The following is a 9,929-nucleotide window of genomic DNA, read 5'->3' as shown; positions in this document are numbered from 1 at the left end:
TCTTTCCCTTCTTAACCCAGCATCCTGCCCCTCGTCGTGTGGGAAAAGACCGAGCTCGTTGTGGGTGGGTCTTTAACCTTCCCCAGAGGGACCCTCTTGCCTTGGCCATGTAGCCTCGCTGTAGTTTATCAAATCCTCGAGTCCTCCCGAAGAGAAACAGACACTGAAAAGCAAGGCTCTGCATTCCATTTCTTTCTTATCTGCCTTCCCCAGTGCTTCTGGAACTTCAGACAGATTCAGCCGAATACTCAAACACATCCTGACACAGAGGAGGTGAGCTCGCTTCCTGGAACCATGACTGGCCGTGGGGAGATTGCTTTGGGCTCATGCAGCTCTGGCAGATTTGATCATGCGAGCCTTCCCCAGGCCACTACCAGGGAGCTCCCCTGTGATGACAAGCCTGTGTTCTGTCCCCCAAACACAGAGAGGCAAGGAAAAGAGTGATGGCGTGGGAACCCGCGACATAGAGCCCTCCACGTGGGAAGGGGGTCCTGAATCTGCATCAGCTGCTCTGACTGTTTCTCTCCATCTCTGTAGCTACTACCCACTGTACCCGCCCCAGGAAGACATGGCCATTGACTATGAGAATTTCTATGCCTATGCGCAGCTGCCCGTCACCCCAGATGTCCTCATAGTCCCCTCAGAGCTCAGATACTTTGTCAAGGTAAGATTGGACTCTGCTTTCCCCAGGCAGGCCAGAAGCAGTCTCTGCCTTTCCCTTCTAGACCACCACACCCACTCTTCATGGGTCTGCTGACAGGGACGGTGGTGGCACTAGAAAAAGAATCTGTTACTAAAACACTTCAGTAAATGACATCCCTATGCCCCCTTCTCCTCCCCAGAGCTTGGTGCTCAGTCAGCCCAGCCTGGGAGCTCCAGAGGCAGGAAGTATGGGCCTCAAACAATCGTCCTCAGGGGGCCCTGCCGGGGTGGCCTGGGACCGGTTCACACATGCGCTTGCCTGCTCCACCCCTGAATTCTGGTTTGACCTCCAAGTGGCCTCAGCCCTGAGAACTTGGAGGTTTCATCAGGGTTTTCATCTCTGCCACGGAGGCCCCGCCCACCTGGGATTGGACCCCTGGGATTTGGGACTCCCCCAGCCAATCCCCATCTTGTCAGCCTCACATTGAACTGGCTCTGGGTTGGCAAGTGGTAAACTTTTTCACGTTGGAAATCAGCCAGGTCACATGTGTCTCCAAGTTTGGGAGCTGATTGGCATCTGCCTAGTGACCTCCATTCTGTTTCAGAGACTCCAAAGAAATTCAGTTTTCCAGTAATAAGTTCACATATTTGACTTAAGATGTGTCTTGTTCCATTCCTTTCCATTTTATAAAACCGTTTGACATGTGTTAGATAATTCCAACTTCGTCACAGCAGTCCTAGTTTTGGCCTTTCCAAACCCAGTCTCCTCTCCTTTCCCAGGACGTCCTCGGCTGTGTCTGTGTGAACCCTGGGCGCCTCACCAAGGGGCAGGTGGGGGGCACCTATGGCCGACTCTACATCAGGAGGCAGACCATGGACGGGGAGGGGAGGCGGAGTCCGTGTGTTGCCGCCCAGGTGGTGAGGATCTGAGGCCTGGGGTGCTTTACCGTCCCCCACTGTGCGGGCCCTCGTGTAGCCGTAGCCGCCAAGAGCCCAGGAGTGGCCCTCTGACAAGATCCCAACTGTTGGAAGGTGAAGGAGCAGAGGCAGCCAACTGCAGGGGAGAGGGCCCGGCAGGGAAGGCATGTGCGGCTGCCCGGGCTTGAGCGGCGCTGGGAGAACGCTTTGGTGTCTGACACATGAAGCCCAGAGCGAACTGGCTGGGGCTGCAGCACGCTCAGGAAAAGCAAGATGGCTGGTGACTTTCTACCTGAATCAGACACAGAAATAACCTGGAGAAATGAAAGTAAATTCTGAGTGTAACTTCTGGGTCTAATCTCTTGCCCACTCTCTTTTTCCTGGTGGTGAATAAGAAGGTTGCCTCTTTGACCTCTGTCCAGAGAAGACAGTGGCTGTCACCCTGGCTTTCTGGCCCGCCCAGCCTGGGTCCTGAGCTGCTCCCAAGGCCCCCACGGCCCTTGCTGACGAGGTGTGCCGGCCCAGGCCAGGAGCGGGGCTGCAGAGCGAGCGGCTGGCTGCGTGCCTGGCCCTCCCGCCGCTCTCACATGCATACTGTGGTCCCAGCCTGACCTCTCCATCTGGAGGGGACGGCCTCCCGGAGCTGTGCCAAGGCCGGATTCCCCGGAGCTGGCTCCGCCACGCTGCACAGAGGCACTGCGCCCACCTATAGCCCAGAACACGGCAGGCCAGGCCTTCCAGGATCCCCAGCAGGTTGCGTGCCCGTGGTCCTGGCATCGAGAAAAGGCTGCCTCCGGCTAAACGTGGAGTGGGTTTCTGCCCTAAACTGGCAGACGGTCCTGCCTCACATGCCAAAGCCAAGACAGGACACCCCCAGCTGCCGGGCCGAGGGAGCAGCGGGGCTAATGCCTGTGCCTTGAGTCAGAGATAAATAGGTAACCCAGCAGCACCAACCTTTGCCTCCCCCCTCCAGCGGAATCGATGACGGATCTGATGGGACTTGGGAGAACTGGTCTCTCTTTGAAAACAAGCAGCTGCTGTTGTGCCTCATTTGATTTCTAGGCGCCTCCTCTGCAGACAAGAATCGGAGACAAGCCCCAGCTTGGGGAGCTGATCTCCCTCCCAGAATTCCCCACGCCCAAAGCTCCCGGCTGCGATCGGAGGGGCAGCGTGACTTTTGCTCCGGGTGTGGCATTTTGGAGCTCAGGCCCCTCTTCCACAACATGATACCGTGGCCCAGTTCCAGAAGGTCATCTTCTTTCCACCAAGCCCCGTGTCCGCTCGGCATGCCCCCTCCTTGGGAAACCCTTGCTTGGGAAGATGAAGCAACAGGCCCTCAGCCATGATAAACAAGCCCTATCACGTGAGCCCGTGTGGCTCTTGGGGAGCCATGGCTCTTGGCAGTTATTTTCATGCTGCTGCTGAAGAAGCCTTGAAGGGTAACATCTTGGTCTCCACTTGGCAAGGTCCAGAGAGGCCCCATCTCCTTGACCGACTCAGGAGGACCCAGAGGCCTGGTGGGATGGGAGCGGCCGGCAGGGGGGGAGGGGAGAGCTGCATCCTGGGGGGAGGCGCATGCAGGGCCGAGATGCCGGGTGTGCAGCCTCCCGGGAAGAAAGCTGGAGCCGCCTGGAATGAATGGGATCGAGAGCCGTTGCCTGGATACAAGTCGTGTGACTTGGAAACGATCCGGGAAGGTCAGAGTAGGCATTTAAAACTTAAACAAAAAGCAAGCAGGGTGTGAAGCAGAGAACAGCCAGGTCTGGCGGAGGTGCGCCTCTGCCACCAGATGGTTCCCTTGTCAGGAAGTCCGTGCCCAGCAGCTGCCAGGCCCCTCCAGCCGAGTCACTGGTTTCTTAAAGCGGCCGGCAGTGCTCACGGGAGCTCTTGCTCACGGGAGCTCTTGCTCCCACCTGGCAGGGGCACGGGCCCTCTGGCTGAAGGCGTGTGGAGGAAGCGAGGAGTCTGGGCTGGGCTTGGACTCCTGGGGCCACTGCTTCAGATTCTTGGTAGACTCTCCCGGGTCTTGGTTGTGCCTTGTGTCCTTGAGACACAAGGCCAAAGGTGAAGCTCTTACCAGGTTTCTCCTTCCATACCCAAGCTCCAGCCTTGCCCGTTGCCTCTTCCTCACTCTGGTGGGGGAGCCTGAAGGCAGGGGAGAGCTGACAGCTGCATAGAAACCTAAGGGGGTGCCCAGAACAGAGCTGGGGAATTGAGGGAAGGGGCTCTAGGGGTGAGGGTACAGGTGAGGGCAGGGGCTCTAGGGGTGAGAGCAGGGGAGAGCTGACAGCTGCATAGAAACCTAAGGGGGTGCCCAGAATAAAGCTGGGGAATTGAGGGCAGGGGCAGTGCCATGACCGCTTCTCAGGCCTCCATTCTGCTCTGCCTTCTGCAGCCTCTTTGGACTTGGTGTTTCCTTTCACTGCCTGACCTCGTGTCACCCAGCCGGCTCAGCTGGGCCCTGTCGCTTCCCCTGGTGCTGGGAGTAGCCATGTGGGCTGGTTCACTTCTCTCTTTGGGACACACTAACTTTCCTCTGACCGGGGGCTCCTGGCTGAGCCACCTGAGAGCCACTCCGGGGTGGACAGTCCTGGATGGTTGCCCCCAGACTGCGAGCGCTCTAACTACAGAAGCCCTCCACTGACTAGGATAGATTTTTAAAATATTTTTTAATTGATTTTTAGAGAGAGAGAGGAAGGGAGAAGGATAGATAGAAACATCATCGATCGGCTGCCTCCTGCGCACCCCCTCCTGCGGATGAGCCAGCAACCTGGGCATGTGCCCTGACCTGGAATTGATCCGGTGACCTTTTGGTTCCTGGATCAATACTCAACCACTGAGCCACACCAGCTGGGCAGATTTAAAAAAAAAAAATTAAAATTGTTATTGAAATATAGAAAGAACATAAACTTCACCATTTTAATGTGTACAGTTCAAGGGTTTTTATTATATTCACAACATAGTGCAAACATCACCACTATGTAATTCCAGAATATTATCACCCCAAAAAGAAACTCCATACCCATTAGCAGTCACTCACCACCTCTCCCCACCCAGCCCTTGGACACCGAGATTCCACTTCCTGTCTCTATGGCGTTGCCTATTCGGGGCCTGTCACATACCGGGAATGACATCACACGTGGTCCTCTGCCGCTGAGTGGCCACGCCTATCTGCTCCCTCTGGGACTGTCCTGGAAATAACGGCCCCAGGTGCCCAGGGGCCGTCTGTCCTGGACACAGCTGGGCCCAGGGCCAGCTCCAGATTTTTCTACCCAGACCCTCCCTTCTCCTCCGGCTCCTCCCTGCCCAGAGCCTGCCTGACAGCTGAGAACCCTGCAGCTGCCCGGCCCAGGGGCCTCTCAGAGGTCTCAGGGACAGCTGCTGCCCGGTGACCCTGCTGACCTCTGATCCCTGCACACTGCTCCCTGAGGACCCAGGCGCCAGCCCCCAGCCTTCAGGTCCCAGCTGAGCCTGTCGCCTCTGCCTGCTCCCAGGTCTTCCAGGGCCCCGTCAGCAGGCCCCACCCCAGAGGAGTGGGAAAGGGGAGAAGCAGGGTGGCCAAGGTGGGCTCCAGGCCCGCAGCCCCGCTGAGGCAGTGGGGTTCCCACGACAAAGCAGGCAGCAGCAGGAGGTGCACTGGGCCAGGGACTGGAAGGCAGGTCCGTTCCTGATCCTGGCAGCCTTCTCGCGAGGCCCTCTCCCCTGAGCGTGCAAGTCCCTTCAGATACCCTGCCCTTTAGGATGTTTCTACCTCTGGGGGTGGTGTCAAAAGGCTTCTTTGTCATGACCTTCTCATGTCCTGTGTGAAATCTTTTGCCATAAGCATGGATGACTTTAAAAGAAAGAAAAAACACACACATATACATACAGCTCCCCGCCCTCCAGCTCTGCACATCCTGTCACGTTTGTAATGCGCTGCCCGGGAGTCTGGCTCACAGCTGCTGTTGGTGCCTCACAGCGAGGCCCCCGGCCACTGACTCCAGGCTCTTTTACTTCCTGAACCGTTGTCTCCCAGAACCCCCTTCTCGCTGTCCCCAGCATCCTGCCATTCACTCATACATGGGGCGCCTGCTATGTGGCATATGCTTTGGGGAAACGTGGTTACGGTCCAGTGGCGGGTGCACATGGGTCAGTGACAATGGCATAGAGAAGACAGTGGTCCAGAGTTCCTCCAAGGGTATATGACAGGACTGGGGGTCTGGAAGGCTTCCTTGAGTGGGAGGCAGCACAACCGAGAGCTGCAGGACGTGCAGGAGGTAGCCAGGTGAGCTGAAGGGAAGAGTGATGTAAGGGGGGCTGGCATGGCTGGTGGGCTGGAAGGCCGCTGTCTGGAACAGAGGGAGTGGAGAGGTGGCTTGAGGCCGCAAAGGCCCGCAGGAGCCCTGCCCAGGGTGTGTGGCACGAGCGTGCGGCAGGGGCCTGTGGCCGGTAGAGTGCTGTGCATCAATCACAATTGAGGAACGGGCAGGTGGCACATTATCGTCACCCCCAGAATCCTCTATGTCCCTTGGTGCCTCATCGTCCTCCTTGCCTCCCTGCCCACCCTCATCACCCAAGTCATCACCCTCGACTGGGTCTGACCCTCCTCCTCCTCTCTCCATGGTTCTGGTCTGTCACCAAATTCTAATATTTTGATCTTGTTATCTCCAACCCTGGCTTTTACACCACAATCCAGAGGCAAGTCCTGTCTCTCTGCTGACTTCCAGAAGAATTCCTAATTGCATAAAAGAGCTTGGCTGTTTCCTCTGGCTCGCCATAGTGTTTATTTGGCACGAACGGCTTGGCATAATTCCGTGTCACTGAGCTGAACCCACTGTCCCCAAAGTGTCCCCTTGCCTCCAACTGGGCCTCCGCCAGGCCGCCCTCCCCAAAGCAACCAACTCATGGAAAGGAAGTTCAAGTGGCCCTGAAGCCTCTGACAAGATGGCCAAGCTCACCTGTCACGAGAGGCACAAACAAACTACACCGAGATTCCTCTGGCTCCTTTAGTGTTTACCTTTCAGACGGACAGGAATCAGAAAGGCTGAGAGCCAGGGGCTGCGGAGGCTGAGGGGAAACGGGCCCTGTGGTCCATGCTGGGGGCCTGGTACTTGGCACATCCCACGAGAAGGACAAGCAGACAGAGCTGACCAGATGGCAACTGAATGTGCCCTTTGACCCCCAAGCCCTTCCGAACTTATTCCACAGCTATGCTGTGTGTGAAACAGCATTTGTGCAAGATGACTAACTGTGGCACAGCTTGTCATAGGAAAAGGCTGGGAACAACTGAAATGTCCACCAGCTGAGAACTACTTATGTAAATTCCAGTGCACGGGGATACTATGCAGCCATCAACAAGTGAAACCCAGGCCAGCCAGGGTGGCTCAGTGGTTGAGCGTCGACCTATGAACCAGGAGGTCCCAGTTCGATTCCTGGTCAGGGCACACACCCGGGTTGTGGGCTCAATCCCCAGTATGGGTGGGCAGGAGGCAGTCGATCAATGATTCTCTCTCATCATTGATGTTTCTAATTCTCCCTTTCTCTCTGAAATCAATAAAAATATATGTATTTTAAAATGTGAACCCCAGGACATACTCTGTGTACTGACAGGGAGTGGCCATAAATACAAATAAACTGAAAAAAGTGAGGTGCAGGGCTCGTGAATAGCAGAGGCTCAATAAATGAGGTTTCCATGCCCCTACGAGTAAGTCCCACTGCCCCCGACCATGGGCCTGCTTCCCTCCATGCTACTAGGGCCTGCAGGACTCTGGGGCTCTCCTTGTTTAAACATTGCCATTTGTGTAAAACACCCGGGAAGGGCTTTGCCTGCACATGCAAAGACTGTCTCTAGAAGTGTTTACAAGAAACTGATAATGCTGCTTGTCTATGGCGAGGAGAACCGGTGCCTGGGGACAGAGGGAGGAGAGAGACTTTTTGCCTCTTGTGGCTTCTGAATTTTGAACCACATGAAAGCATTGCCATGTCAAACATAATTTAAATGGAAAACATGCAATTCTTATGTTGCACCTCCACACACCAGGGGTGGGCAAACTTTTTGACTCGAGGGCCACAATGGGTTCTTAAACTGGACCGGAGGGCCGGAACAAAAGCATGGATGGAGTGTTTGTGTGAACTAATATAAATTCAAAGTAAACATCATTACATAAAAGGGTACAGTCTTTTTTTTTTTTTTTTAGTTTTATTCATTCCGTGGGCCGTAGTTTGCCCACGGCTGACACAGACCCTTAATTCCCTTCCCATGGCATTCAGCAGTTTTCATGAGCTATCGCTTGCCTTTAAATTATTCTTTAAGGGGAAAGATTCTCAGTGGCAAATGACAAAAGCCCAATCCCATCTGGATTAGAAAAAAATTATGATTCCTTGGTCCATAGAGTGGCTTCTGCGTCAGGTATGGCTGGATCTAGAATCACAAGCAATGTTACTGAGATTCCTTCTCTTGGCTCTGCTTTTCTCTGTTCAGGCTTTATTCTCAGACATACTCTTCCCTTGTGGTGGCAGGTCTGGTCACTGGCCGTCCTGGGTTTGCATCTTGACATTGGTAACCCTAACAGTCCCAGCAAGTCCCAGGCTGACACTCATTGGCGTCATACGCCCATCCCTATGACTCAGGTTGGCCAGGCCTGGGTCTCAGGCCCACTTTTAGAGCTTTGGGGTGGGCTCAGTCAGACTGGAGATTCTGGAAAACTGAGGGGCGTCACCACAGTAAGAGGAATGGAGGCTGGGCAAGGAACACAGCACTCACTCACTACCCTCCTGGACTTTCCCTCTCAGGCCATGGTCTACGGGATACCTCTTCTTTCCTGATCACGCCGTGCATCTGCTTGTACTCCCCATGGCCTCTGCCTCTGCCTGCTCCCCCAGAACAGCCTTTCTTTATCTGCCTGGCAAACTCCTATTCACCCTCTAACACCCTCCTCCAGCGGTTCTCAACCTTGGCTGCACATTAGAATCACCTGGGAATCTTTTTAAAATTCTGATCTCTGGGCCCCATCCTCCGGAAATTCTGTTTCTTTGTTACTCATGTTGTGGCCTCACCCCATAACAAAGAAACAGAATTTCCGGAGGATGAGGCCCAGAAATCAGGATTTTCAAAAGATTCCCAGGTGATTCTAATGTGCAGCCAAGGTTGAGAACCACTGCCTTACTCAAATATCCCCTCCTCCTGAAGGCTTCCTAACTCTCCCATCTGCTTCCCCACCCTAGCAGAACTAATCCTCTCACTGATGCTCTTTTTGGTTTTCATTCAATCCACAGTCATTGACAGCCTTGTCCATGCCGGCCTGGGGCACCCAGGAGTGGATCAGGGCGGCCTGTACCCTCACGGACCTCCATTCGTGTACAAACATGCTGCTTGAGAGCTGGCGTTTCACTCGGAGCTACCTGTTCCCTGAGAGCTGGGGCCCAGCCGTGGCCGTCTGTGTCTTCTCTAGTCCGGCACAGCCCTGGGCACAAGGTGGATGCAAATAGGAGTTTTCACGATGAGTAATGACAAGGCGCGTTGAGGGGTGGGAAGTGCTGCAGCGGGCCTCTGTGGACTCTGCTTCCCGGGCCCAGGGACAGCAGTGTGGCTGGGGTGTCCCAGGGCCTCTGGGAGGAAGTGTCTGGGCTGGTCCCTGCTAGCACAGAGCTGTCACCGCTCTGGAAAACCCCATGGCCTTAGCCTGGGGCCAACATCCAGACCCAAAGGAAAGTCCCCCAGCAAGTCCCCCCAGCTCCCAAGGTGGGGTCCAAGGCAGCGGCAAAGGTCGCTCCAAGGGGACACTCGTCTCAAAGCCCAGCTTCTGATGGTTCAGAGCTTTGGGCGGTGTGTGTGTGTGGGGGCGGGGGGGCGCAAGGAGGGCAGGGCTGGAGTTGGCAGGAACGCAGGGGAGGAAGGAAACAAGAAACAATCAAGGAAAAATTTAACCCAGGCCTGGGGTTGGCTCAGGTCACGGGGCCTTGCAGGCTGAGCAAAGTCTGGGATGGAGGAGGCTTCTTAGGGGTTTGGGGCTGGGGGGGAGGAGTGTGAGGAGGGGAGAGCTGAAGGCTCTCTACGGACCTCATCTCTCACTGACCTCCTAGCTGCCCCCTTCCCTGGTGATCCCCTGCTCCCAGACCTGCCCCCAGACTCCTGGTCCCCATTGTCCCACCTGCTTCCCAGGGCGCTAGGTTCCCAGGTGAGTGGGACCACAGACAGCTGGCTCCAGCCTGGGGTCCTTCCCTGCCAGCACCTTCCTCACCCCAGCCATCCTTGGAGAAGGGGCCTTTGACCGGTTCCCCTGGACCCACTGGGGGGCTGGGCCTGCTGACGCGAATGATTTCCAGGAAGAAGAGTCTGGGAGGGGAAGGAAGGGCTGAGTCAGTCCCCGGGTGGTGATTACAGGGTCCTG

The 9,929-nt window shown here is 55.7% G+C and overlaps 1 protein-coding gene across 4 annotated transcripts in view; it reads left to right on the top strand.

Annotated features, from left to right (window-relative positions):
* Positions 1-2,803, top strand: part of POLA2 (polymerase (DNA directed), alpha 2, accessory subunit) — a 31,981-nt gene extending 29,178 nt beyond the window's left edge. For 2 of the 4 annotated variants that reach the window (XM_006771596.2, XM_015569063.1), the window contains exons 16-18: positions 214-273; positions 538-664; positions 2,623-2,803. In XM_006771596.2, coding sequence (XP_006771659.1) covers positions 214-273; positions 538-664; positions 2,623-2,787 — 352 coding nt within the window. In that variant the 3' untranslated portion in view covers positions 2,788-2,803. Of the gene's footprint in view, positions 1-213; positions 274-537; positions 665-1,422; positions 1,919-2,622 lie in introns of those variants that run through there. The other 2 variants (XM_006771597.2, XM_015569064.1) reach the window with 1 other exon arrangement.
* The last annotated feature ends 7,126 nt before the right edge of the window (positions 2,804-9,929 follow it).

The sequence above is a fragment of the Myotis davidii genome, unplaced genomic scaffold, assembly GCF_000327345.1.
Source record: "Myotis davidii unplaced genomic scaffold, ASM32734v1 scaffold425, whole genome shotgun sequence".
In the NCBI taxonomy this organism is placed as follows: Eukaryota; Metazoa; Chordata; class Mammalia; order Chiroptera; family Vespertilionidae; genus Myotis; species Myotis davidii.
Note: the sequence above shows the minus strand (reverse complement) of the source record. Positions and strands in the feature narration are given on the sequence as shown.